The sequence below is a fragment of the Zymoseptoria tritici genome, chromosome 13 (assembly GCF_000219625.1).
Source record: "Zymoseptoria tritici IPO323 chromosome 13, whole genome shotgun sequence".
NCBI classification, from domain to species: domain Eukaryota; kingdom Fungi; phylum Ascomycota; class Dothideomycetes; order Mycosphaerellales; family Mycosphaerellaceae; genus Zymoseptoria; species Zymoseptoria tritici.
Window position 1 is genome coordinate 143,497 of NC_018206.1, and position 27,948 is coordinate 171,444.

At 54.0% G+C, this 27,948-nt stretch overlaps 9 protein-coding genes across 9 annotated transcripts; 1 reads left to right on the plus strand and 8 right to left on the minus strand.

Annotated features, from left to right (window-relative positions):
* Positions 1-1,823: 1,823 nt before the first annotated feature.
* MYCGRDRAFT_51380 (uncharacterized protein) lies at positions 1,824-3,501 on the minus strand (the record flags this gene model as incomplete). Its single annotated transcript, XM_003847774.1, has 3 exons — positions 1,824-1,931; positions 1,998-2,978; positions 3,031-3,501. The coding sequence occupies 3 exons, from the start codon at positions 3,499-3,501 to the stop codon at positions 1,824-1,826; spliced, it is 1,560 nt and encodes a 519-aa protein (XP_003847822.1).
* Positions 3,502-4,580: 1,079 nt separating this feature from the next.
* Positions 4,581-5,318, minus strand: MYCGRDRAFT_97265 (uncharacterized protein; the record flags this gene model as incomplete). Its single annotated transcript, XM_003847773.1, has 2 exons — positions 4,581-4,916; positions 4,974-5,318. The coding sequence occupies 2 exons, from the start codon at positions 5,316-5,318 to the stop codon at positions 4,581-4,583; spliced, it is 681 nt and encodes a 226-aa protein (XP_003847821.1).
* A 3,506-nt stretch (positions 5,319-8,824) lies between these two features.
* MYCGRDRAFT_77684 (uncharacterized protein) lies at positions 8,825-11,028 on the minus strand (the record flags this gene model as incomplete). The annotated part of the gene is made up of 5 exons (XM_003847772.1): positions 8,825-9,378; positions 9,439-9,897; positions 9,950-10,318; positions 10,444-10,738; positions 10,809-11,028. The coding sequence occupies 5 exons, from the start codon at positions 10,887-10,889 to the stop codon at positions 8,825-8,827; spliced, it is 1,758 nt and encodes a 585-aa protein (XP_003847820.1).
* Positions 11,029-12,944: 1,916 nt separating this feature from the next.
* On the plus strand, positions 12,945-13,481 carry MYCGRDRAFT_50993 (uncharacterized protein; the record flags this gene model as incomplete). Its single annotated transcript, XM_003847470.1, has 1 exon — positions 12,945-13,481. One exon carries the CDS (start codon positions 12,945-12,947, stop codon positions 13,479-13,481), a length of 537 nt encoding a protein of 178 aa, XP_003847518.1.
* A 971-nt stretch (positions 13,482-14,452) lies between these two features.
* On the minus strand, positions 14,453-15,220 carry MYCGRDRAFT_64493 (uncharacterized protein; the record flags this gene model as incomplete). The annotated part of the gene is made up of 1 exon (XM_003847771.1): positions 14,453-15,220. A coding segment is annotated over one exon (651 nt), but the record flags the coding sequence as incomplete, so codon positions are not given.
* Positions 15,221-16,676: 1,456 nt separating this feature from the next.
* MYCGRDRAFT_77689 (uncharacterized protein) lies at positions 16,677-18,900 on the minus strand (the record flags this gene model as incomplete). The annotated part of the gene is made up of 8 exons (XM_003847770.1): positions 16,677-16,724; positions 16,845-16,933; positions 16,995-17,186; positions 17,241-17,327; positions 17,391-17,492; positions 17,600-18,086; positions 18,138-18,576; positions 18,629-18,900. Coding segments are annotated over 8 exons (1,716 nt in total), but the record flags the coding sequence as incomplete, so codon positions are not given.
* Positions 18,901-20,100: 1,200 nt separating this feature from the next.
* MYCGRDRAFT_77694 (uncharacterized protein) lies at positions 20,101-21,245 on the minus strand (the record flags this gene model as incomplete). The annotated part of the gene is made up of 3 exons (XM_003847769.1): positions 20,101-20,672; positions 20,733-20,867; positions 20,921-21,245. The coding sequence occupies 3 exons, from the start codon at positions 21,147-21,149 to the stop codon at positions 20,101-20,103; spliced, it is 936 nt and encodes a 311-aa protein (XP_003847817.1).
* Positions 21,246-22,445: 1,200 nt separating this feature from the next.
* On the minus strand, positions 22,446-24,022 carry MYCGRDRAFT_101835 (uncharacterized protein; the record flags this gene model as incomplete). Its single annotated transcript, XM_003847768.1, has 3 exons — positions 22,446-23,504; positions 23,557-23,835; positions 23,886-24,022. 3 exons carry the CDS (start codon positions 23,997-23,999, stop codon positions 22,446-22,448), a joined length of 1,452 nt encoding a protein of 483 aa, XP_003847816.1.
* Positions 24,023-25,167: 1,145 nt separating this feature from the next.
* Positions 25,168-27,885, minus strand: MYCGRDRAFT_111591 (uncharacterized protein; the record flags this gene model as incomplete). Its single annotated transcript, XM_003847767.1, has 1 exon — positions 25,168-27,885. One exon carries the CDS (start codon positions 27,755-27,757, stop codon positions 25,244-25,246), a length of 2,514 nt encoding a protein of 837 aa, XP_003847815.1.
* Between the last annotated feature and the right edge of the window lie 63 nt (positions 27,886-27,948).

Sequence of the window (27,948 nt, forward strand, 5' to 3'; positions counted from 1 at the left end):
GTGCACCATCATAGACAGGTGATGCTTGTGCCAGGTCCCAGATTGTGCATCTCCGGTGTGGAGTCAAAATGGGCGTCGTAGAGAGTGCGGTTCTCCATGATGCATGTGACTTGATCGTCAATCTCGGGTGGGTTCGGGCAAGCGAATTTTGAGAATGTTAGGTGTACTGCTAGGCCACTTTTCGTGTCTGTACATTTCGAGCGACGTGCGCAAGACCAGCCCTTTGACCGTGAGATGGCCGGCCGTGACGGGACCGTAGGGATTGCTCGGATACTTCAGATCGCACGAGACGTCAAGGATGTCCACATGATACCTGGGAAGATAGTTGGAAGAGAACCATGTTACGCTGCGCCGGATGCAAGCCCAGCTCCAACTTGGCGCGAGGTACCGCTCCGGCCTCGAGGAATCGTACGATGCGCCAGCTTTCCAGAGCACACCTCTTTGCAATTCATCTTCCCACAGACCAGCGACATATTGAGTCGGATTCTCTCTCCTAGCCTGCCAAATCTTTGCAAATCCCGAAATCGCAGGCAAAACATCCAAGTAGAAGCTCAAGACTCGTTCTGAGTATTGGCTGACGAGATTCCTCCATCGTGCGCTGACTTCAACGCTCATACCACGCCATTCCACCTCTGACGTCTTTTGATACTCATGAAGGGCATGCATCAGAGTGTAATCAGCGGCATATCTCTGAGGCAACGCTCTGGCACTCTGATCCTTCAGTATACCAAGTCGCTGACCCAGTTTGCGACTCCTCTCAAGCTTCCCACACTTGACTTCAACATCGTGCGGAACTCCTGCAGCGTGTCGTCGCTCGAGGAGTACTTTGCTGTCGACGCAGCCAAATGTAAGTCATGCCAAGTGCCCGGCGAGTAGAATGATGTCCCTGTGCGTTTGTAAAAGCTGATTCCATGGTACTGCTTTGGTGAGGTCGTTCGAAATCGCTTTGAACAAGTTCAACCCTTTGCTCTGACCCCAGCATTAGCTCAGAGCGATGTACTTTGATGCAGCATTGGATGTATGCTGTAAGCGAATGTCATCCGTACTTGTGCCGACATGCATCAAGCGTCGTGGAAGCCATGAGTCTATGTTGAGCGGCGAGTTGATGCTAGAGCCCACATGGCAATATGGACGATCTTCCTCGCATTGTTCAATGAAGCGTCGGATCACGGTAGCATATGCGACAGGCGACTGTGAGGCCGGAACAATGTTAGCGCTGCCGCCGATAATACCCCAGGAGACAGTGAAGTTGGAAGCGTCGGTTCCAATTGCTGGCCATGGACATGGTGCGCCTGATGAAGATTAACGCCGTCTCCCACGGAGTACATCCGGGGGACTTGCCAACCATTGTGAAGAGCTCAATCTCACATACTCTTCATGCAGCCCGCTCGACCAAGTGACGCTCTGATTGAGACACACCCGCAGAACGCCAGTATCCCAAAGACTAACGTTCATCTCTCGATCCAATCCCGGGTCGAACCGTCCCTCTCCCAGAGCTTGGACAGCCGCATACAAGACCATGCAAGAGCTACAGCAGTCGTTCTCCGCCGAAACTGCGAGCTCACGCATCGTCATCCCTACGACGGCAAATCTTCGGTCTGAGTTCCAAGAGAACTCAGCCAGACAGTATCCTGCCTCGGGCAAGAAAATTCGCGGCAGATGGCTCTGAATGATCGTGGCGACGGTTCACGGTCGCAGACTGCCTTCGATGTCGTCTACCGGCTACAAGCAATGTCTCTTGACGGCTTCGCGAAGATGCAGTATTCTGTTGTATTGAACCTAATATTCCATTACAAATCGCTGTTCCGCCTCCAAGAACATTTCTACGCAATCCAAAACCACACTTTCTGAAGCATATTCTTCGGCACAGGAGGGACATCCCTCCTCTCCAGCTCATCCATCTCCCTCTTCCCCGTATAGCAATCCACATCCTCGATCCTCTTACTCCAACTCCATTCTTTCCTCCTGCCACCCGCAACGGGATCATTGACTCCCACCACCGCAACATATGTCTTGTGTCCCAGATAGAGAACCAAGAAGATCGGTATCGTCACGTACGCCGCCATAAAGTCCGAAACGTTCCAGTTCTGCGGGAAGAAGACTTGAAAGCCGTTTGTCAAGGTGAGGAGAATGACGACGAAAAGGACGAAGTAGGTGGCGTATGGTTGCAGGGGCGTCTTGTAGGGGAGCTTGTGGAGCATGTTCTGAAAGGCCATGGCCTTGCGGAACTGGAGATATGTGAACATTACCACGATCCAGGCGATGAAGCCGGAGATGGTGGAGATGTTCGAGAGCCAGGTGAAGACCTGGGCACTGCTGCTGTTCAGAGTGAGGAAGGCGAGGAGTCCAACGGCCCAGGTTACCAGCACCGCGGTGTACGGTATGCCTCGTTTGGTAGTCTTGGCGAAGAACTTGGGCGCCTGTCCGGAGATGGAGAGGGAGTAGAGGACTCGGGAGCCTGAGTACAAGAAGGCATTGCCTGCACTCCAGGCGGAAGTCAGAACTGCTGCGTTGATAACATGGTCGAGCCCCTCGATGCCAGCATTCATAATACCAATGACGAACGGCGAGGCGGAGGCATTCCCAGCGCCGAGGAGCCGCTCATCGTTGGACGGCACGATTATGCCGATCACGAACGACCCCAGGCCGTAGAAGACGGCCAGACGGTAGATGAAGCGGCGTGCGGCTTTGGGGATATTTCGTCGTGGAGCGACCGTTTCACCGGCGGAGATGGCGATGAGCTCGGGAGAAGTGATGAAGGCGAATCCAGCTCTGGCGAACGCTGACCAGAATGCCAAAAATTTACCAGTGTTACCTGGAACGATGTATTCTTTGAATGCTCCATAGCCGTCCTGGTATTTGTAGTATCGGAAGCCTAATCGGTCCTTGTTTGGACCACCGCCCAGCATCAGGACGAATCCGACAATGATGAGGCCGACGATGGTAATGAGCTTGATGGAGGCGAACCAGAACTCGGCCTGGGAATAGTTAGCATGACAGATTTGAACGAAGTTCGGCATCTGAACAAACCTCGCCAAAAAACGACACGGCGATGATATTCAACGCCAACACCAGAATGAGGAACAAGGCGATCCACACTCCAGCAGAGATCGACTCGTTCCAGTACGAGATGATGACAGCACCCACACTGGCTTCAGCTGCCACCAAGATCGCATACGCATACCAGTAATTCCAGCCCGCGGCGAAAGCCAGGCTGTCATCGAGGAAGCGATTGACGAAGTAGGGAATCGTGATGCCCTTCAACGGCAGGTATGTGACCATTTCGGCGAGGCAGTTCATGACGTTCCAGACCACGAGCATCATGCTGAGGTATGCCATGAGAAGAGGTGCGGGTCCGACAGTGCTGAGAATGGCGCCGGAGCCGATGAAGAGACCTGTTCCGATGGCTCCTCCCAAAGCGAGGAACTGGATGTGTCGACTCTTGAGCCCTCTCTCGAGCTGATGGCCTCCGGAGAGGTCGATTTCGTTGATCCCGGTCATGGTGTTCGTCTTGGTGAGGTCCATGGCGGAGGTCTCGCCATAGTCATAGCGCTTGGACTCGAGGTCGTCCATGATGTCGTGAAGGATAGTGGACCTTCAGCAGCGACTGGTGGATTCTTCTTCCGCGAGATGGGAAGGACAGGATGCAGTGGATATATCAGACGATCTGCAGCGCACAATCGCAAGATAAAGAAGTGAGGTCCAAATCGTCCAAGACTTCCTGCGAGTGCGGCTAGAAAAGGGCCAAGAGCGACGTGCCATTTTTTCTCCACGCCTCCACACGCCATGCTATGGTGGAGCATCTTTCCTGGGGTACATGAAGATCGGGAGGATCCAGTGGTCGAGCAGTCCCAATCAAGCAATTCGGTCCCTTTCTGCCATTATGTAACGCCCGCTTGGCTCTGGGCCGGCGAGTCTGGTAGTTCTTGGTGGAGTCATGGCTTTGCGATGCCGGAGTGAGATGCTCTTCTTCGTATACTGGCTCTGTCGATATCCTCTGCGAATGTCCCGAAAACTCACGTCGTTGTATGTGGACGGAAGAAGGTCGGAGGTCTGATGAAACATTCGAATAAAGATCGTCGGCAAACCGGGATGGCGGCGTAGGTTCTATCTCGACCCTGCAAGCGCGCCTCCGGCCTCCGTCAATTGCCGACATCGCCCGCCAAGATCTGCAGAGCCTCCTTTCCTTATCTCTCACCATCAATGTCGTCTCGCTTTCCATCGGACTTTGAGATATCAAGATTCCCGTGAGCCTGACTAGGTACAATCAGCCAGGGCTACAATGTACAGCATACGAGTCCCGAGATGCCTCTGCATGGCAGGTCACGTCTACGGAAGATGTTTGTGAGTCTCACGAACTGTGCCGGTTGATCGTCGGACGACATGGTCGCGACATGCTTCGTGAACGGACAGCTTGCTTGCCATCAATGATGGGCGGGATTCGGCGAACTGTAATGTCTGCTCGGTCTGCCACTACTACACATGCAATGACGACTCTCGAGAGTCTTGAGAAGTTTCGTCGTTTCAACTACACATCTAACAGACTGCGTCCGCCATTGTCCCATCGCAGACTCAAGCAATCACTCATGAACCTCCTCCTCCCTCTTCCACTGACCCTTCTTCTGCGAATACAGACTCCACGCACGATCCGCGATATTCTCCGGGTTGAGGTTCTTCGCCTCAGGTGACACTACTCCTCCGATGCTCAACAGTCCAACGTGGACGTCCGGGAACTTGACAACGAGCGACAAGACCAGAGAGCGCTGGGCTGACTTGACCAGAGACAGCGAGACCAGATCTGCGACCGGCTCTTTGTACAATTGAGTCGTGCTGGTGACGAAGAGAGACGGGTTCTCGGCGGACTTCAATTGAGGGATGGCCCACTTTGCGACTTCGTAGAGTGCGAGGTTCGTGAGCTGCATCATATGATCAGCCTCGACGTCAAATTTCACCTGCGGACATCAAAAACTCACCCTGAAATCCTTCTCAATGGCCTCAACGTCCTCCTCAAGCGGCGGCTTTCCCGCAACCCTCGCGGCATTGAACAGAACACACTCCAACGTGCCAAACCCCTCCACCTCCTTCAAGGTCTTTCCCAATGCCTCAAAGTCCGTCAAATCGCACGTCCACGTCTTGACCTGGCAGCTGTATCCTCGTTCCTGGATGGCATCGAGGACTTTCCCTTGGTCTTCTTTCAGGCGGTCGGCGTTGCGAGATACCAGTGCGATGTGAGTGAACCCACGAACGGCAAAGGTGGACGCTACGCCGACACCGATTCCGGGACCGGAGCCGAGAACGAGGAGGGTTTTGCCTGGCATTTTGAGGAATTTGGAAACCGATGGAGTTGCAGAGTTGAGATCCTCGCTGCTTTATCGACCTCCGTTCGAGTTGGCAATGGGTTGAGGGATTCGGATCGCAGAAGGAAGTCACAACAAGCGTTGATGATATTTTGCTGGAGCTCCGCTGATGATGACATAGCGGCCGGTTACGCGGTCGAGCCGACTGAAGCTGTACCTTTTCCGGTTAGCGTTCAGGGAATGGCGCTAAGCTCTGGGCAACATGTTCGAGTGAATCTGCTTTCAAGATGTCTCTGGACGACTCGCAAGATGGCTTGAATATGAACGGAATGAAGACCTCGCAAGGTCTTTGCAAGTCTTGCAATTTCACCGGAGTTGCAGCAAACAGTGGCCTCGAAAGACGACTCTACGGTCCCAGGACTGTCTCAAGAAGACGCTTCTCATTTTCGATGACCTGGACCCAACAGCTGCTCAGAGCCGGGACTTTGAAGGCCTTCGTACAGAATCAAAAACGTCCAACCCAGCTGTCTGTCGGACCTACACAGCGCCCTGTGCAAGACACGACCGGAGAGACTTCAAATATCCAACACAGAACTCCAGCATCAATCCATCCATCAAGTTCAACGAACGAAACAGCAAAACGAAACTCTCGTAAAGTCCAGAAATCCTCATGACAGTAGCAAACAGTAAAGAAACCTCAAGCCGAAACTTCGACAAACGCGCCCCTCGGCCAGCGCTCGAACTCGGGCACTATCAACAACAAATGTGGAACGACGAACATTGCAATCCTATCTTCCACAAGCCCCCCCTTCTCAGCCGACGAACAAAAGAGCAAAAGAAACTCTTACCAAACAACACGAGTCCAGAAACCCTTTCCAAATCGTTATATTACTACAAGCCCTGTTCTTGCGAAGCGGCCAAATGGGCGGGTTTGCTTGATTGGTTGGAGGGCAAAAGATTTCGAATATATCTGTCTAGCAGTGTTTGCTTTTGGACTGCTTCCCGCTCCCATGCCTGTGCCGGACGGGAAGGGCAGCGGTAAGGAAGGGCTGGCGTGGAGCGGAGAGTCCCCCTCTGAACGTGGTCTGAACGGGCGAGAGTCTTGTCTCAGCGTTGTCGACCCTGCTGGAGAGCAAACAGAGTTCGAGATCTCAGCATGAATGCTGCGATCGTGCCAGACCAACGATGAGCCTGCTCTCTCAAGCTATGGATGATTCTGCGATGAATCCGTGAGCGGAGATCAGATGGTCCCGGAGTATCGGGCTCAGAGACGATGTCGTCCATTGCGGGTGCACTGTTGGCCTACTCTCTTGACGGACGATCCTTTGCTCACTCAAGTGCTGGTCCTACTATTACACTGTTGCAGCCATGAAGAACCAATTCGAAGAACGGCCAGCGGCTGTGGTGAGGACTCACTCACCTTGTGAGCTTCACGGAGCAGTCAACATCTTTACTCGAGGAGAAGGAGGAATACTGCGCCCACGACGCACCTCGACCTCGATGCTGAACAGCTTCACGTTCGCAAGACAACTCGGCACTTCCGGTCCCATGCGAGGGGATACAACCTGTACCTGCTCGTCTCATCTGCCTTGCGAATCACGGCACCTGCTCTCGTGTGCGTGTGTGTGTGTGTATGTGGCGGCATCTGCGGCACACCCCTCATTGTGGTGAGGGTGGTGGTGGTACTTCTCTCCGTGCTGTTCGTCGGCGAGTGGTGATATGGCGTGAGTCCTGCAAGAGACCAGCTCACCCCAGGTGAAAAGGTCTCTGGTGCGAACGAGGGCTTCTGACTCATTTTGGTCCGGATGGAGACGTTTGTCGGATCGTTTGCTTGGTCGGTTTTGGTGGCGAAGGAGAGGCATCAAAAGGCTTGTGGAGACGCTGAAGTGACTTGTGTTCACTGTGGTATGGGAGAAGAGGCTTCCGAGAGGCTGACGAGACCACAAAGCCAAGACTAGCTTGAAATTCACATCACCTCTCAACAATGGTCATCGCAAAAGCCCTCCGGGATGGCCGCTCTTCGCTGCTCGGAAAGAGCAAAGAGCGCACCAAGGCAAACATAATCGGAGTATGGGTGTCGTTGAGGCTAAGGTATTGAGAAGGATGACCAACGACGGTCTATCAACTGACAAGAGCAAATCCCAAGCTTCTTCCATTTCGTCTGCTGGAAGGAAGAGCTGACGGTAGGAATGAAGTCGACGAGACAAGAGGAAACAATGCCTAGGAACTGGAAGACGACAGGAATGCCTTGGGTTAATCCGTTGAGTGGCCCATGGAGACAATACGAAGATCTAGATGGCCAGACCGATCCAACGCCGCGGACTTCTACGCTTCACTCCACGCCCTCCCCCCAGAGAACACATCGACTGCGCGCATCTCCAACAGACTACACCAACGATAGCGAGCACCTCCAACATACGACGACGCTCTCCCTCTCTGCTCTCTGGACTCGATCTCCGATCGTCCCTGCCGTCCAGCTCCGCCCTCTACTCTCGATCCTTCTCGTCACCAGCGTAGCAATCGCCGTGGTATACTCCTTAGCCTTGTTCTCTTCCCCCCTCTCTGCTCCTACCACCGCGCGCCGTGGCACTCTCGAGAGTACTGTATCTTCGAAAGGGGATGCAGTCGAAGAGAAGAAGTTGTAGATGGACGATCCATGGGCGGTTGAGGAGGGATATCTGGGAGATGATGAGGAAGACGGCCGATACCATTTACGTCCTCACATTTCGATGCGGACGAGATATCCGAGTCATCCGCATTCGACTTCATCGACTGTTCATTCATCGATCCAGACTTCCTGTCCGGCCTGGCTGGCCTCTTTCCCAAGCTGGCGGCGGTCGGTATGTACAACTGCCCGCACTTCAATCTCTCTCCCTCTTCGCCAAGTATCCAGACTCCAACGTCGTCCGGGAGATCATTGCGCCTTTCCTTGCGTTAGCAGACCGTGCCGACCTCAGCATTGAGCAGATATCTGCCCAGCTGCCTTTCAAGGTGCAAGCGGCCGTTTGTGTGCCGCCGCCTCACTGGGATCATTGGCTGGCAGAACTCGATCTAAGACACCGAAGTGTATGGCAGGATGGCGTCTAATGCGACGAGCCTTGTGATGGCGCTATTCCAGCTGTTCAGAACGACGGAGGCATCCAAGATCTCCAACTTCCTGCATGAGAGGTGGGGGAATTCCGCCGTCCTCTCCTTCACTTCATTTCTTCTCGTCATACGTCTCTCTTTGTTGGTCCCTGCGGCTCTGTCCTTTGTGGGCATTGCGTTCCTTCAATTCCATGTCAGTGTTCGAAGGCAGAGCTTCTGCGGGCCTTTTGATTGACAGCGCAATGTCTACATTGAATTGCATCAGCGGTTCTCTTCGTTTTATCTCGTTCCTCCGTCGAAGAGCCTCGCCACTCTTCAGATCCCTGTGCATTGCAGTCCGCAGATATTGAAGGAAGGAAGGACCTGAAAGCCAAGAACATTCATACACCTTCAGCATCTACAAATACCGACAGCTCGTCTCTCCCAGAACCTGACACAGACTACGCAGCCTTACTCTGTCCCAGACCACCAGTAACCTCCCCACTACTCGAGCTCGCCCGTCCAGCATCGACGACCGACAATCTCGCCTCCTTGCCCTCCAGCACACCGACCTCACCACCATGCACACTCTGTCCCTCCTCCGCCTCCCAAAACCTCTTATTCCCCGTCGCGGCCCTCTTCAACCAAGGCGGGAACACACCTCCGGGCAGCTTATACGTCCAGAACTCCTTCTTCTCCTTATCCGCCGGTCGTATTCTACCGCCGGTAGCCTTCTCGATGATCCATATCGTGGTATTGATGAGAATGTAAGACATGATACCCGCGATGAGACCGTAGGCGATGGAGTAGGTGAAGGGCATGATGGCGATGGTGAGGAAAGCAGGAATGGCATCGCCGATGTAGTTCCAGTTGATGTCGGCGGAGGCTTTGCACATCAGAGAGCCGACGATGACGAGCGTGCATCCGGTGGCCCATGGAGGGATCGAGGCGAAGATCGGGGCGAAGAAAATGGAGATGAAAAAGGCGAGACCGGTGGTCATGGCGGTCAAGCCGGCTGGAGAAGATGTCAGCGTAATCTCAGACATGCTGAGGAGGAAGCGCGGGAAGGACTCACTGGCTCCACCCTCCGAAATACCAGCGCCGGATTCGATGAACGCCGTCACAGGGGAACATCCCATCAAACTCCCAATACTCACGCCAAAAGCGTCCACCAGGTATGCGATCGCAGAGCCCTCAAAGTCTTGCGTCTCCGGGTCCAGAGCTCCAGCATATTGCGCCATGGAGTACATAGTTCCGGTGCAGTCCAAGATATCAACGTACAGAAACGTGATGAAAGCGACGGCGAACTGGCCACCATGGGCGGAGATGTCCCAGTCTTGTACGGCGAGAATCTTTTGGATCGGATGGAAGGTGACAACCTGTTTGAAGAAGTCGAAGCGAGAGGTGCCGAGTTCTGTGTATGGGAAGAATGTCACGGCGGTGTCGCGAGGCCAGGAGGTGATGGAGACGAGGAGAATGCCTGCGATTATTGCTCCCTTCACACGGAAGGCCATGAGGAAGACGGTCATGATGCCTGTAGTTTTCAATCAGCAAGTGGGTCGACGGTTGAAAGTCTAGAAACATACCCCCAAGGAAGATTCCAATCCATAGCGTAGGAGAACGCATCTTGGCACCAGACGGACAGATTCCCATCTCATCCTTGGCAGACTCAATGCAGCCAGCCAGCTCCAAAGGGGTTGAAGTTGCTCCAGTTACGAGTCCGATGCCAGCAGAGTACGTCAAGCCGATGAGAGTGAGGTAGAGACCAATTCCCACCCCAGTAGCCATCTTGATCGAGTGCGGGATGGCGCGGGCGAGCCATTGTCGGAGTCCAAGAATGGTCAGAACCACGAAAACGAAGCCTTCGAGGAAGACAGCGGTCAAGGCGGTCTGGTACGGGATATTGCCTGTTCCGTGATAGCCAACTACGTTGAAAGTGAAGTAGGCGTTGAGTCCTGGATGATCTTGTCAGTGATGTCCAGAAAAGTCGAAAAGTCGGGAGATCAAGATGTCGGCGGCTTTGGGACCCCCATCAAAGAGGCGCCATCCAAACGAACAACAGCAAGGGAGTTGAACTCACCCATTCCAGGAGCGATAGCGATTGGCATGTTGGCCAGGATCCCCATAGCGAATGAGCAAAGCGCACTGATAGCAGCCGTAGCCGTCGTCAAATCCCGCTGAACCTCAGCCACACACAGCATGTACGCCGGATCGGAGTCGCATACGTCTGGACTCGCTTCATAATCGCATACGCAAGTTCCTCCAGATTGCGAAACAATGCTAGCGTTGACGGAAATGATGTATGCCATGGCGAAGAAAGTCGCCAGACCTGCTCTGATCTCTGTCCAGAAGTACGTATTCTTTCGCTCTTTGGGCTGGAGGAAACAGTCAGATGATGTTCGAAAAGGTCTGATCTTCCGCAACAGAAGGCGAAGCAAGACTCACATGTCCACTGCCTTGAAGGCGGAAGTAGCGCCCTACAAATGACCGCGCCACGGCGGCATTGCTGTCCTGGATCCAGCCCATGGTGAGAGGTATTCTGTGGTCGTCGTCGTATGGATGAGAAGAGATGAAATGTAGATTTCAATCTCGCAGGTGTACACAGCCAGCTTTCGGTCCGGTCACTCAGCTCAGCCGGTCACACCGCGTTGGCAGTCTGTACGACGGTAGCGGAAGACAAGCTTGACAGGGTCTCGAATGGCGATGTACAAGACGAGGTTGAAGCAAGGTCTGGGGTTGGATCTCCATTTTCACTCTCCCAGCTCGATCCTCCGCAAGACCCTTCCCACGCCTTCCGAAAAAATCACCTTGCGATATCGTTGCCGACAACGTCCAGACCCACCTGGTCCAGTCTCGCGGTCGGAACGTGATTGGCGGTAGATTGTGTATGGGTAGGGCTCAATTCCAAACTTGGCGAAAGCTTGTGCCATGCGGTTCGCGTTCTTGATGCCGGACGGCGTGGTCTGGAAGAGTGCTGACCTTCCATTGTGTATCTTGCAGTCCATCTTGAGTGAAGCGAATGCTCATAGTCGATTGTGCCCTGCAAGACTCGCGACTCAGCGCCGCGGTCCAGAGCATTGTGAGCGTGGAGCGACTGCACACGACACGCGAGCACGAAGATCTCGCCATGTGGAGAAAGTGCGGTTCCACGTGTGGCGTTGAATCTAAAATTCACGTAAAGCGTGAAGTCAGTCGGTATACGAAATACCCAGCGCTAGTATACGATAGGCCCGGCCAATGCAGCAGGTACAGACGACTTCTACATGCGGTCCTCCTGTCAGCCTCCCTCCTTCCCATCTTTCTGCTCCAACATCAGGCCATCGCAGCTCGCCGACGAGATGTGCTTTGCTGATATGCATGCTCGCTCGAATTCAGACTCGATGTACTTTCCGGCTTGTGGGCGTTGATTGCACCGTTATCGAGGAGATGCGTGGGCGTTGATCAGCAGCGATTTTCGAGGAGATACACGAGACGACAGATAACAGCATTCCGATAGCCCGGTCGGAGACGGCCAACTCCTTCTGCTGGACCTGCAGATCCCAGGTTCAGAGTATACCCGTCTCGATTGAATTCTGACCTTGTCGGATGGCGCCGATCGACCGGAGATGCAAGTCTGCCCTCGCCAGCTGTCCGAGTCCAACGACATCTGGTAGAGCGGGAGCCCTTTAAGGAAAGAAGCAGGGTCGTCGATTGGACGAACGTTTTCAACCGCTCGGTGCTCTGACTGACCGTTCGCGATTGCATGATCCTGGCCAGGTACATGCACAGTTCCTAAGGGCAGCATGTCGAGAAGACATGGCGGCTTCGAAAACGGTGTTGAAACAGACTCGAAGTTTCGATCGTGACGGAAGTCGTCGCTCAGAGTAGCACTATCGGATTCGCAGTGGTCTTGATATCGATGATCCTTGACCCGAGGCGTGCATGATTGCATCGGTGCGAGAGGAGAGATCTTTCTGCGTGTAGCGCTGGCAGCCTTCGAGGTCGCTATTCCTGTTTCTGTGCAGACGGCTGGCATAAGAGGCGCAGCTGATCTCGTCGCCCGTGAAGCGATACATGCGACAGTGGTCCGCCTGTGCCTGGGCTGTAGTGAGCATCGCCTGCCCAGAAGTGAAGCATGGCGACCAGGCGCTGCTCCACGGCCGATCAAGAGATTCTTGGCTGACGTGCTAAAGCTGTCGGAAGGTGAATGACTTACGTGTCGGAGCGACTATGCCATCGTCGTTCCTGGCGAACAGTGGTGGTGCAGGACAGATGCGAAGGCAGGGTGAAGTCGCCAATGCCTCTAGGGAAGTGCAGGAAATGCATATGTCTTGCGGTGTCCACGAAGTCGCAAGGTGAGGAGACCTGAAGACCATTACTTGTCTCCGCCGTCTTGCGCAAGGTGAGTGCTTGCATCTCCTTCTTCGGCTTCTTAGCCGCAACTTTTGCACATGATGTCTCTCTAAGCACTTCACTTCACTTTTGCCATTGGCCCGTGCCACCTTAATCCAACTTCATCTCCTCACACGTGCTTCACAGACACAACCCCATCGGAACACATTTCTCACGTTCAGCACTCTTGCAAGCACTTCAGCGAAAGAGATGAGTTCCGCCATTGATCGAGCCTTTGCGCAGCTCTACAACGAAGCGTCCGACCATTACGACAACGACGAGCTCGAAGAATGCGCAGCCAAAGCACGGGAGATTATCGATGACCGTGGCACACCTCGATACCACCGCATGAGGGCGTTGATCTTGCTAGGAAATGTACTCGGAGATTGGGAGGAAGCCAACGATTGCTTCGTGAGGGCTCAGGCGCTGTGGAGAATCATTCGCCGCTGGCAACCTGTCGGCCAGGACGCAGAGGCCGATGCGGCTCTGGACGAGCTGCGCGTCTGTCTCGATCAGCTGGAGGGCGCTCTCGCAGAAGACAGACCACCAGATGACGATAGCGATGCCGCCGTGGACGCTACAGCGGACTCGCATGAAGACGAGCTTCGCGCAACGGACCACGCCATGGCTGTGCGCCCGAAGGCAGCCGTATGTTCTTGGAATTCGTCATCTTGTTCCATTGTCGCCGCGATCACTGACTCTCTTCACAGCTCGCGTCGGAGCAAGCCACTGGGAGTGGTGCCCTGAATCCCACTGTGGAGGTCATCGCCGAAGGAGAATCCGAAGACATCGCCGTGGCGAAAGTGACACATCCAGCCATAGCGCAAGAGCAAAAAATGCAAGAGCAAAAGCAGGGAGAAGGCTCGGATGAAATGGAGATGGATAACAATGCGCCCGTCAAAGTCGAGGATTCCAAAGTCAACTCAGGTCGAACCCCGAAGCGACAGCACCACCACCCCGAAGGCGAATATCTTCGATGATATCTACGCCAACAACGAGCTTACGCCGGACAAGCTCGACAAGATCAAGTCGAGGTTCATGATCGGGAAGCAGGCGAGCATGGAGAATTTGCAGAGACCCACGCTTGCTAGCAAGGCGACGTCTGTCAGAGGCGACCCGCGGAAAGCAAAGTGAGCACACGACGGGGATTGGATACGGATGATTGAGAGACTTGGAAATTTTGAATTGGACACAATCAGGTGCCAGACTTGAAGAAATGAATAACTTGGATGCACAGCATACATGAGGGTGCGATGAGATTGGAAATGCGCTTGACTTGCATACTTTGTCCCGGTACCAGATTTGGCGCTTTCTTGCACACGTTCCATTGAAAGGAGGTAAGCATGTCTTTTTCTCGAACCTAGATAATTTGCAAACCTGGTTCAAAACTGCCCAAGATCTGGTCCTGTATTCCACGGTCTCGCTTACATCGACCTTCGCTTCCATTCATTTGCACTCTATCAAGCTGCAGGCGTCGACACCCACTTCTCAACCTCGTCCTCCACCTCCTTCTCAGTCAACTCCTTCAACCCGACGAGGGTATTGTCATTCTGCTCATCCCACAATCCGCCATGATCGTCGCGGAAGACGGCTACTTGTAACATCTGGAAGACACCACTTCCTTCGAACGACGTGCCGTCTTTCTTCGCTTGCTCAATTTTCTCCAGCAGTTCTGATGTGTTGACATGCACTGTCTCCGCTTTGAAATTTGGATTCTTCTCCTTTGCAATTCGCAAAATCGTCTTCTGCGACAGGGCAGTGGATTGGATGCGTACAGTCCGATTCTTCGCGGCTTCCGGGTCAGCGATGATGCTGACGACGGCTTTACCAACGTCTGAGAGCAACGTGGCGCTCCGCTTCGTCTCACCTCCGTCGTAGAGCGGAGTGGGACCCATTTCTTCGCGAAGCTTGGCCAGGAAGCCGACCTGCAATCCCCAATCCAAGAAGATATTACAAACCACCAGAGTGTGTGAGATCTGATCGGTGCGGTCGCGGAGATAGTTGCGAGTGACAGCTTTGCCGGCGAATACGGGCAACGCGGCGGCCTTTGCGTTGTCCAAATCAGCGCCAAACTCGGATGGGATGAAGAGCTTCGCGCCGGCGGCAATGGCGGCGTCGATGAGCGCGGGTTGCGAGCCATGATCTGGCAAGAGGGAGACAACCACCTCGTGGCCGGCAAGCGCTGATTTCAGAGAGGATGGAGATTTGTAGTCGACTTTGACCGTCTTGACCGAAGATGGAAGAGAGGATGTGTTGCCGGATTGAGAGAGGATCGTCACGGAGAGGTCGGCTTTGACGAGCTGTTCGACGACGGCGGGTCCGAGATTGCCTGTCGCGCCGGCGACGGCGACTTTATGATAGCCTGTCATGTTTGGAGTAATGGACGGGTCGTCGTGGAGATGATGCGTGTAAGCTTTGACGGTATTGTTGAGCTCGAAGTAGATGATTTGGTCAATCCACCACCGCAAAGGCTGCTCATATACCTCGTTCGCGCGATCACGTTGGCATTGCGTGCTTATTCACACCGGACGTGGGCCTTGACGGTCTTCGTAATCGAGGCCGGACATAGACCAATCCCGACTTGTGATTGGTCGGTAGCCGTGAACGAGGATTCCGTTGCTGACCTGCACGAATCTCTCACTATCTCCGGAGCAGCTGGCGACACTGGGGACCTCGTCCAGTCTACACGCAACTGCCGTTGCGATCTATTGCTCGGGAGAAGTAGGGGCAGCCTAATCTACGCTGACGATGACCTGCTGCGATTGCGTGAAGAGCTCCATGGGCCGCTGATCGATGTGTTGGGGGATGGTGAATCTCAATGCCGTCCACGGAGCAGCCTCGCAGAAACGTCGAGATTGCGCTCGAGCAATGGCAAGCAGTTGTCAACACCAGAATGGCAGGAGTGGGAGACGTAAGTGAAATCTTGACGGCGTCGCCGCCACGGCCGGAGAGCGAGGTCTCATTGTGGCCGGTGGCTCCAAAAGTTGGTCAGCCACGTGGACGACTTCAAGCCTTCGTCCTGCATTCCGACTCTTCTGACCCGCCGCAGCATGCTGCAACACAGCCAGCATATGGCTGTCGAAGCTCCATTCTTATCCCTCGAAAGCATCTGTATGAACTTCGTCCTCTAGCGTATGCAGCTCGCATCGCTGCTGTACATTGCAAAGGTTGGCTGTTCAACTCATTGCTTGAACTCTGGAGGTCATGCAGTATTGTCACCGTGCACACCGGATGGCTTATGAGGGCAGAAGCCATCTCGTTGTCTTCCTTCGTACGGTAGCTTTGGAGGACTGTGGGACGAGAAGAATGACAACGGTCTGGTCGGACTGAAGGGCGTGAGTCAGAAGGAGTCGGAGGATGAAATTGCAAAGTGGTTGTGAGTGGATGCGTGCAGCCGAAAGATGGACGTCGATACGAACGGGATTCATTTCGGCAGCGTGATGCGAGGACCAGATCTTGGGCAACCGCAAATCGAATTTTCAAATTGTGTTGTCGAGAAATAGATATGCCCAATACGTATCGTATCCTATACCTGTGTTCCACCATCCCCTCTTCACAGCAGGTCGAGCTTATATCCTCACATCTTGTGTCCGTCCACGTTCTTCTCACACGGCGACAGCTTGCTTTACATGCTCGTAGCCATAGCAGGGACTGGCAGGTCAGCCTAATGGGACGTCGTTGTGCATGGTGTCGCTTCGGCGGGAGACGAACCTGAGCCCGTCGTCGTGGTCGGCACGGCCGGAGCGTGCGTTGCGGCTTCCGGATTCGGGATGTTGGCCTAGAAATCACATGGTCAGTAGTTGTCGTTGGCTTGTGGAATGACCAGAGGCCTGGTGTCTGAGGGAACATCCGATCGCACAGGTCTCTTATGATTGGATTTCTTACATTGCTGTAGTAGCTGGCGATGAGCGATGTGCTGTAAGCGCCCCACTCCTCGGTCTTGGGCAGCGGCTCGAACGGCTCCTGGTATGTGCTTTCGTCGTCTCCAACCTGGTAGCAAAGCGTAGAAGAGTTAGCAGAGTGCCACACATTTGAGAGGCTTTGACCGGCAGCTGGGCAGTGGAGGTCGAGACACGCCTCGAGAGGCCTGCCATTGTTGATTTTGCTTACAGTAGAGTAGTTGGCAGTGATATCAACTAGTCCAGTTGCAATATCGACGCCGTCGAGCATGCGCTTGAAGAAAGCGAGGGAGGCTTGAGCTGTGAGTGCAAAGTATAGTCAGTGGACGGCACGTCAGAGTAATCAGGTGACTGCACTCACGTTGATAGAATGGAATCTCATGACCGGATTCGAGCACTCGGGTAAAGGAGTAGTTGCCATACTCCCTAGTGTCACCAAATCGGGTGCCGTTCCACATGAAAGGTACATAGCCGGAAGCGTTGAAAGCGGCTTGATCTTTGTATCCGACTTCTTGGCTGACGATTTCGCCGCCGATCCAATTGCAGATGTAGTCTGTGCATGTTGTCAGATGTAATCGAGCGAAGTCTTTCTTGAGTCAATCCGCACCGGCATCACCATAGAAGAGACCAACGCGGACGCCGCTGTCGATGATGTCCGAGAGATCTGCGACGAAGTTCGTGTAGATGAAGTCACCTGTACAATGTCCTGATCAGCAAATGGCGTCTGAAGACTCGAGTCATGAAGCATAAAGCATACCTGTGGACGCAAAATTGTAGGTGATTTCCGAGTTGCTCTTGGTGTGGTTCAAAGTCACTCCGAGGGCGGCCTTGACGCGATCCAGTTGGAGCCAATCGCCAACTACAGAAAAATCAGCTGAAGCCTGACGTCAGTCAATGGGAGTTGACTTACAGTCTGCAAGGTATTAGCTCAAATCATTCGCTCAATGCAATCTGCGATAGACTTACAGTCTGGAGGCGTGGGGTCGTCGAAGTTGGGATAAACACCCGGGTGACGGATATCGTAGGTGCCTCGATCGCCAAGTCTGTAGTAGACACCCTCGACGCTGTCTCGACACATGCTCGCAGCCGACGCGCAGACGGTGTGAACGACTGGGTCCTTGCTAGCATCGATCGAAATCTTGCCGACGTTCTGGCCCTGCAGATCAGCAGCAACATAAACGCAGTCGGCTATTTGCTCCAAGCATCCACCGGGCATGTTGAGGGCAAAGTTGGCATAGTTGTAGACGGTATCATTGTACGCCTTGATGCCGTAGGTGTTGTTGACGGCCATCTGGGGGTAGCTTGGAGCTTGGGTGTATTCGTCGATGATACCGTTGATGATACCGAGAGTTTTGAAGTTGAGCTTGTAACCGGGCACACTTCCGTCGACGATTTTTGCATTCTGCTCCTGGAAGTAGCTCAAGAAGGACGGTCCGTAGTGTCCACCGTACGACTGTGTCCATGATTAGAGGGAGCACTGGCACACATATCCCCTCAGACTCACCTCAGTCCACAGGTTGAAATTCTTGGCCCCGGCCCGGTTACCTTCCAATGATGGAAGACCCTCCAGGAACGCCTGCAAAGTGTGCCAAACAGCAACTGCAGCCAGATCGGTCGTGTTGATGTTGATATCGGGAATGGCCCATACTCCGGTTGGGTGTTCGTAGCCAGGTTGGCCCACAGGAACAAACTGGTTAGTCCCATTTGTGAGCGATCCCTCTTCCGCCGTCGAGTAGGAAAACCCCGTGCCCACAGGTTGACTGATGAAGAGCATGTTGGAGACTTCGTTCCAGGACCATGGGTTGAGCGTGTCCTCCAGCTCGGGCGTGATCCTGCATGGTCCCAACTCTTCGAGAAGTCCGATCAAACTGTCGGAGCCGGGTCCACCGTTCAACCAGAGAGTGAGGTCATCATTGGCCGGATCGCGTCTGCTTTCGAAGAACCTGTGTACGGTCAGAGAGCGACAAGGTGATGATGACAGGAGTAATTCCTCACCAAAAGAAGGTATGCACGTCTGGAGTAAGGTCGATGTATCCAGAGTACGAGTTCACGCCCGGAGTCGTCTCACAGACGCCATCTTTGCCTGGCTCCCTGTACCGGATGGTGACACCAGTCGGAGTGGTGAACGTCTTCATATCCTTCGCCGGCAGAGGGAAGTTTGCCTGTCGCTTGACATGGCCGTGACGGGAGTTGGGAAGAATGATGTTTGCAGAAACGACAGACGCCGACGCGAGCAGCAACGCCGCCGCGCTGGAGAATTTTCCCATGAGCATTGTACTGCTAGAACGAACGACAGACAGTGGAATGGGAATGGGAATGTGGAGAAGAGACGATCGTTACCATCAAGAACTGCTTACACTTTAGATCGAGCATCTTCTCGTCCTGGTGCTCGAATCCCTGTCGGACGTCGTATCCCAAGGTTCATCGCATCCAACTTCGACAGGCATCCCCAGACCCGCAATCTCCGCTCGAAATCGATAGTCGGGCAGGCCACCTGGTGGTTTGTTTTCCCGCGCAAACGTGTGAATGTACGACGGGACCCTGCGTGATGTCGTGTCGTGATCCGTAGCAAGCTAGAAGCTGCACACCGAAACCGACAAGATATCCATCGGAAAGCTTCTCTGCCGCATGGGAAGAATCAGGTGCAAATGTCGTGGGGATCAACGAGCATCAAGCTTTCTGGGCTAACATTGGCTTTGCGTTGCTTTCATCGCTAAGCGCTTCTTGTTTGCGGCAATTGCTAGGTTCACTTTCTCCGAGTCAGGCGAACCACAGCAGGGTGCCGCGGATGTTTGCTAAGCCGGTCGAAGGCACGCGTTTCATGCTTGTCTTTCCTTCGCTCCGATCGAAAGACCTCCTTTGATGCTGCAACTACCATTGGCCGTTGATCTGGATGCTGCTGGGTGTGTTGATACTCCCATGGCATGGCACCATTGCCAGCTCGTATTCCAATTTCCGCGGCGTGCTTCTGCTTGAGTTTAGCTGAAGTGTGATCGACTCGTCCAGGGATTATCCCAGCAAGGAGCTCCGGTGGGCCTGACATTGTAAAACCGCGGCATGGTAGACAAGGTCAAGATCTGGCTAGTGTCAGCATGCAATTCCATGCCGACTAGGATTCTGGCGAGACCGTAAGTGGCGGTATCTTCAGCGGTCTGACGGCTTTGGATGGGAAGTCAAAGTCCATCGTGCCATGGGAATTGACACGTCCAACAAAGTGACAGCTGATAAGCAAGATCGTGTTCGCAACGACTCTTACATGGATCCTCATCAATGTGCGAGCACAACAAGCTCTAACAACGAGCACCACGCGTGCGGGACGAGTCTGCTATAGCGGTGCCTTTCAAGCAAGGTCTGATGAGTTCCTCGCATCGCTTTGCTCGTAATCCATGGCTTATTCCGTCTCGTTCGCAATGATCGTAGCGAGTGCACATCTGATCAAAACTCACTCCTTCTGCACCTCGGCGACCTCAGTCCCATCCGCCCAAGTATCTCCTCACCCAGTACTGATTGTACGACGAATAGTCCCTCTGACCCGACAAACCCAATTGTCCCGCAACATTTACATAGCCTTCGTTGTTGACCTTGCCAACCTTTGCCAGCGTGCTGAGGTCCTCCTCGCTCGTCGCCCACGGCGTGCGACAGAATGGACAGGTCACAGAGCCTCCTCTCTTCGTTGCCGCCCACTGATTGAAGCAGGCTTTGTGGATGTTGTTTCCGCAGGCGGCTTTGCACCATACCACCGTCTCTCCTTCTTTTTCGGCTTCTTCGAAATCTTCGCAGCAGATCGGGCAGTCTTCGAGCGGTTTGCGGTTGCCGTCTTTTGTGGTGTCTTTGCCGGTGGCGGATGGCAGGGGAGGAGCATTGTCGAAGATGTCGCAGAGCTCGGCGGAGAGGAAAGCGAGCTGGTATTGTAGATCCTGTCGAGCACGTAGGACACGAGCAAGAGCGTAAACTATGTGCTTGCATTGATTGCCTTTACGGGCGTGTGGACAGGTGCAGCTCGGGAGTTTGTCGATAGTGACGGTGTAGACGTTGCCGGCTAAGGGTGAAGTACTAAAGTCAGCATATGCAGGCAACATTCGGACGAGGGATGTTGTACTCGTTCCAGCAATTGTCAGCGTCTCGATGGGATGTGAAGAAGAAGAGTCCTCGTCTGGTACACTACGGACTCGGTCGAGCACGAACATGCGTTGGGAGAGTGCTCGCTCGCGAATCTCGTTGTAACTCAGCGGAGCTGTAGACACGATCAGTGGAACCACCTTCTTTTTGGGCTGACCATTATCATACCCTTCACACGGAACCGCTTCAATCGTTTCTCCTCGTCAAAGACCTTCGCCTTCCTTCGAGCCGGCTTCTTGTCCTGTTCGCTGCGCTCTTCGCCAAGGTCAAAAACCTTTGCTCGCTTGCTGATCGGCTTCTTGTCCAGAGCTTCCTCTCCCTTCTCATGTTTGACTGTCCTCCGCCTCTTGCGCGCTGGCTTCTCGTCCGGCATGTCGTCTCGTTGGTAGTCGTTCATCGAGCGTTGTCCAAGATATACCACGTCCGGTTCGTCATCCCGCTCCTCGTGTTTGATAGTCTGGCGACTCCTACGAGACGGTCCTGCCTGATCCGGGTCCACGCCCATTGTGTCGAAAGCGATTTGTGAGTCTGTGTACGTAGAGAAGGAGAGCTGTCGCATTCACACACTCGACGGGAAGGCGGAAGCTGCAATGCTGACATCAGCGTTCGCGCTAAATCGCGACGTCACGTGGCAATCAACGGCAGCTTCTGCTCCTCATCGTCAACGACCTTCTCCTCATCTACTTTGTCTTCGCCAACGTAGACGGCGGACAGTCGTCGAGCAACATATCGAATGGTCTGAGCCGTCGATATGCTCTGGCGTCGCTTCAAATGTGCAGTCTGGTCGACCAGCAACGGCTCGCCAACAAGGTTTGACCATAACGCCTCTCGCGCCGGTCGAATGACATCTCAATCGAGCGGGCGAGGATGGCGGTAAGTATCGTTTCTTCTCTTCTACCGAGACCGACCGCGAAGCTGCAGCAAATGGAAGATTCGGCAGAGTCAACTCGGCAAGTCATGGGCATTTCTCCTGCTCTCTCTGCTCCCAGACTCATTCCTGGCCCGCTCATACACGGATTGAAGACAACGGCCTCAATTTTCTCCGTTCCGCAACTTGTCCAGTCGCCTTTCCTCCCCTCCCTGCTGAGCACCATAAACCAAGCGTTTGCAGCTTCACATTCCCTTAGACCCGAACTGTTCCTTCAATCTCACGGACCTCGTCTTAGCTCCATCGAAGACTTTCTCTCCAATCTCCAGGATCCGGAGTCCTTCATCATCATTGTGTCTCGACCAGGAAGCGACGAAGTCATCGCAACATCAAGCGCAAGACGATATATCGGTCCTCCTGTAAAGGATTCGGCTGCGGTTGAGGTCAAGGAATCACCATGGACGCGCACCATAGAAGTTGAGCCTGGCGCAGAAGAATGGGAGCTGAAACTGATGGCTACGCAGCCTGATGTGCAAGGACAGGGAGTAGCGGCATGGATGATGGCATTGGTGGAGAGGGAAATTGTGGCGAGATCGCAGGCGAAGTGGGCAGCGAGGGAAGGCGCAGCAGCAGTACCCAGGTTGAAGATGGTGCTGTGCACGCTGCGGGAATTGAAAGGGGAATTCTACTTGCGAAGAGGATATTTGAAGGACTACGAGACGTCGCGAGGCGATGGCTTTCAGTTCCACATACTTCATCTGTCCAAGACGATCGAGACGTGAGAAATTTTGGTCTTCATCATCACTCGTCTATGGAGTCAACACCCTATGTCCTCTTGATATGCCTCTTCCCGAAGCCACGGCCCTTGAAACCGTTCATCTTCAGCAAGAATGCTCCGCGCTCAATCGTGTTCACGACGATCCATCCACTTGGAAAGGTGTAATGACTCCACGTTCCGACATAGTCCACGATTCCGCCACCTGGCAGCGCATCATCCTCGGGATACACATCAAAGAATGCCACTTCCTCAATGCCAGCACCAGTCGAATCCTCCTCGATAGTGCTCACATCCAAGACACGAAGACCAGCTCCGTAGTTCGACTGGTAAGCAAGACCGTCGTAGATGTACTGGTTGTGATCGATACCCTTGACTTTCGTCTTGTAGAAACCCGTGTTGACCGGCTTCTCCAAGTCGGTGATGTCGAAGATGTAGCTCACAGGGAATTGATCAGCCGCCGGACCGGAGCGTTCTTCCTCGTCGATCTCGTCATCCAAGATCAGGCGGGTCTGCCACATTGGATCGTTGACCCAGCCTTGGTGCGTATAGGTTGCTCCAACGTAAGGCGTGCGGGAGATGACCTTTGCGGCTTGAGGACCGGTTTTGTTGGTTACGTCGTAGATGGTCAGGGTGTCTTCATTGTAGCCGTAGCAAATGTCCTTGCCGTTGTAGCGAGTGTCGGGACCGCGGTAGACGATGCATTGGGCGTCGTGGACGTAGCCGTCTTGAGGAGCGCAACCTTCGGAGTAGGGCTTGGATGGATCGTCGAGGTTAATGAAGATGAGACCTCCACCGCAAGCAGAGGTCCTGGGTGCAGCTCCAACAGCTACAGCATAGTTGAGCTCCTCGTTGACAACAACGTTGTGGCTGCGACCGGTAGGAAGGTCGGTGAACAAGCCAGTGAGGTCTGTCTTTGGGTCAAAGGTCTTAGGCTGAAGAGGGTTGATAGTCAAGAGCTTGCGAAGATCAAAGATCTGAATGTCGTGGTCGACGGCCTCGGAGCCGACAATCAAGTAGTTGCCGTTGACCTTGATTTCTCGCCAGATGATGGGGGTTGATTGTTGCGGCAGGCGGCCGAGGTAGACCAGCGATCCGGACTTACTGATCTGAAGGACATGTCAGTGTGAAACACTGGTATGCGATGGCTGATCGACATACCTCGACAAAAGCCGCACCATCGCTCTGTCCGATGGCCATGAACTCTCTCCCCATATATGTCCAACCCCAACTACCCGAGCCTTCACCAGTGGGACTACCCATCTCCGCATGCGACTTGAAGTCGTACATGTCGATGCCCTTGCACTTGAAAGTCTGCAACGGGTCACCCTTGACGGCAACGGCGAGACCATCTTTGTTGCATTGGACTTTGGCCGCTTTGTGGCCGTTCCACTTCTTGGAGATGAACTTGCCAGCAGCACGTTTGGTGGCCCAGGATGCCTTTTAAGGTGTCAGTACATTCCTCGGAGGTCGGATGAGTGTTGACGAACCTCCTTGGCTTCCATGTGCTTCATGTGGACTTTTCCGCTGACATACTCCTCTTTGGAGAATTTGGCGGCCGAGGCCAGCACGGGTAGGAGCGTAGCAATAGTAGAGAACTTCATCTTTGCGGAATCGAGAAAGATGGATGAAAGGGATGGAGTCGCCCTACCAACAACGAGAAGCACTCGCCATCATATACTGCATCCCTTACCTCGTATCTGCCCGCCGTGGCATTCGCCTACGAATGTGGAGCACGAGCACGCCCATCATTCTCCGCAACGAGATAGCATGCAATGAGACCTTCCTATCGCAGAGCCTCTCCGGCAGTAAATTCTGGAAGAGGTTGCAGTCGCACTGACGAGGCTGGGCATCTTCTTGGTATGGAGGTTTCTGCGTTGTACGGCGGTGCATGATTTGCTTAATGGGAGTTTTGAGAGTGGCGATCCTGCTTGGCGGTGCGGCTGGTTGCATATGCACCGCGATATGAGTGGATACCAGAGAGAGCGGAGGGCTCCCAACTGGGAGGAATGGAGATCTTGGCTTGATTGATCCTCCAGACTCGTTGTAGGGTTTCTTGTGCCCAGATACCTCGAGTATACAAGTCTTCTTTCATTGCCTGGTCATCTGACCCTTGCGTAAGGTTTCCACAGTCATCTAAAGGAAATACAGATCCATTCTCCCTATAGGGCAGGAAGGCTCGTCGCGGGGATGGTTTTAACTCGATTAAGCAGGAGCCAAGATGGTGTCCAAGGAGGCCAAGAGTCCGCGCTTTAGCTTAGCTTTTCATGTGCGACGATCTCGAGTGTATGTGACCTTCTGCATTTTGGTAGTGATCGTCTTCTTGCGTCTTGTCGATGATTTACGTCAGCTGGTCCGAAGTAGAGTGGAAATCCTGGATCAGAAGTCGTCATGCCTGATGACGAAGATTTGAATGTTGATCTGACAAGCTAAAACATTACCACTGAGATTGTTCGCTGTACAATACATGCCCGCTGTGACGCCTTCAAGCATACGACTTTGTGTGCTGCTCCTCTCAGATATCCCTCATGGCCTGTCCGTGTTATGCATCTCTCTTCCATATCCGGTCCACTTGTCCGTCCATGCCGCACGCCTCATTGTATACTTCTTCCAGATCGAAATGTCCTTCAACTGGAGACTGATAGACTCAAGTCTCTCGAAGTCACCGATGATATTCCCCATAAACTTTCCCATTCATGCAATCTTGGGCCTCTTCGCACTCGATGCGGGCGTCGTCCTTCTTTCGACAGCCTGGCCTGGCTCTTCCGTCTTCGGCGTGAAGTCCGCCGACGTGACATCAAGCGCTTCGATGTCAGCCTAATTCAAGTCCGTCTCCTCCCAGAGCCTCTCAAGCTCCCAATAACGCTACAACGAACAGTCCGATCGCTAGCGAGCTGATGCCATGGGCAGAGACAAGTTCGGCGGCAGCGGCCTTACTGCTTGAAGCCGCCGGCGCACTCCCACTCTTCGTAGCACTACCTCCTGGCCCGTCGCTCGTCCGACTACTGCCAGTTTGCGTAGCGCTTGAAGAGACCGCTGCCTGGCCGACAGTATATTTCGTCACGACCACGACTCCATTCGTCGCAGCACTGAGGACCTCCCCATCACTCAGTGTGGTCGCATCATCTCCAGGCGTAAGTGGAGTTCCATCAACCACCACGACTCCTCCATCTTGGGTTTGAACTGCAACATGCACATCGCCGTCCAGCGTAGCTGTTACAGAGTCCTCTCCGCTACCATTCGGGAAGCTGTAAACGTGCACTTCATTGAACACCACTCCTCCAGGCTGGTAGCTCGCTGTCACGCCTTCTGCCACAGTCTGCGGTGGACCGTTCAACACGCAGGTCACGGTCCCGATGACGGCGACATTGTTTGAGCCTGTCGCGTGGATTTCTTGGCCATTGCTAAGTGTGAAGGTGTATGTCCAAGGTTCGTTTGAAGGGCAGGGCGCTACCGCTTGCTGGTTGTTGTTGGTGTTGCTATCCGACGAGGAGCCAGATGAGCCAGATGAACCAGATGAGCCAGATGAGCCAGATGAGCCAGATGAAGGAGATGAGCCGGATGAGGGATTGTTCTGGTTGCCGTTGGGATTGGAGTTGGAGTTCGGAGACATGCCGGAGTTGATATACGACCCGACGGAGCCGCCAGAGTTGTCATTTGTGTTGTCGTCGTTGTTGCTGCCGCTGTTGGGGGTCGTTTCTGAGTTAGTGCTTCCACTGCCACTATTCGAGTTCGAGTTCGATCCAGAACCACTGTTCACGCTGCCTGCTCCACTTCCACCATTATTGGAGCCCGAGCCAGATCCAGAGCTTCCCTGACCTTGACCATTACCATTATTGTTCCCATTGTTTCCGGACCCTGGTTGCGGAATCGTATCAGCGGTCCCGTGCTCGTCATTCGACCCAGATCCGCCGCTGTCATCATTATGTCCTTCATCCCCACCATGCCCGGTCGGCAGCGTGTTCTGTTCCGCGGTCGGCGCTGGCTTCGCAGATGTCGCTTGCGGTGTCGAATGCGCGTATGGATTCGTAATCGCATCCGCAGACTTCGCCTCCGTCAACGCCAACGGCGGGTCAAACAGCCCGTTGTACCACATCTGACAATCCTTAAAGTCCGGACTCAGCTCTGTGATCTGCGGAGGAATGGCCAGTTGCGGCAAATACGACCTCTCGTCGATGACGTCGCATTGAGGACCTCCCCAAGGTCCGCGGGTACATTGGTTCATACCAACCCATGCGGACCACGGGATTGGAGTCTGGAAGTCGCCGTAGTTGACAGGATAGCCCGTGATCTTGTCCGTCTCCATGAGTCGTTGAAAATGATCTTGGAAATAGCGAAGACTGAGCACAGAGGAAGAGGGCATGGCCAGGATGGCATCTGTGACAGTTCCGAATGTATGCGAGCAACGATCGGCGGCCCATACTGAGCCAATGGAGATGTATGCAGTTCCCTCGGTGAACGCATGACCATCTGTAGTGATGGTCTGTTTCGATCGGTCCGTGGGTGTCGGTACATGGCTAGCATTACCGAGCGACTTTCCTGCATACGCCGTGATGACTGCATCGGAATTGTACGTTGTCAAATTCGCAGTTGGCGTGGTCGCGCAGTAGTCTCGCGTGAGAGACACGCTCTGCGTCGGCTCTGGCCAGTAGACTAGCTGCACGTGCGTACCGTAGATGGTGCACTTGCCGCAGCCGCGAATGCCTGAGTTCAGTGACGAATAGTGTTCAGCCAAGGACGAGTTCTGGCAGAAAGGCGTGGTCAAAGGTGTGGCGAACGTGGCCGTGGCATTCGCTGTGAGTGAGCTACTATATGCAGCCCAGAGGGGATCACAGTCGGAAGGCTGGACCGTACATGATGGGGATGGCCCGGTGTAGGCAACGCCAAAGGTCTGCGTTATGGTGGTGTATCCCGTTACCGCATCAGAGCGGGTGACCGTACCAGTGGAAAGGGTGACGGGATGGTCCCATGTTACTCTCGGATGGAGGTCGCACAGTGTGGTGGCGTTTGCGATATACTTGATGGGGAATTTGACCGCACCACCAAGCGAGTCGGTCAGCGTTGTAACATTGTTGTGTAGACTCGTCCATGAGTCGTAAGCCGCGGAGTAGGAATTCCTTTCGGCGTTGCACGATTTCGCATAGTCCGGTCCAGAGCCTGTCGCTGGTAAACAGGTATTGTTCCATGATGTGCTTGTCGGTACAGGAGATGCATAGGTGTTGTTCGCTGATGTACTCGTCGGCATGGAGGATGCGTACGTGTTATTTGCTGATGTGTTGATTGGTACAAAATGTGCGTCGGCAGTGACGGCAAAGGCGTACATCATCGCCAGCAGACCGGCGGGCAATTCAAACGTCTTCATCGTGTCGGTCTCCTTTCCCGCGGCGAGAGGTTGAACGCGGTCAGAATGCAGTCCGGTTCAAGTCGTTCACGGACGGGATCCAAGCGAGTGTGGTATGCGAGAATGCATGCTTTGAGCGAGCGAACGTGGTGGGGGGGGTGAGGTGAGGTGAGTTGGCAGACAACGCAGTGAGGAGAAACGAACGCGACGCC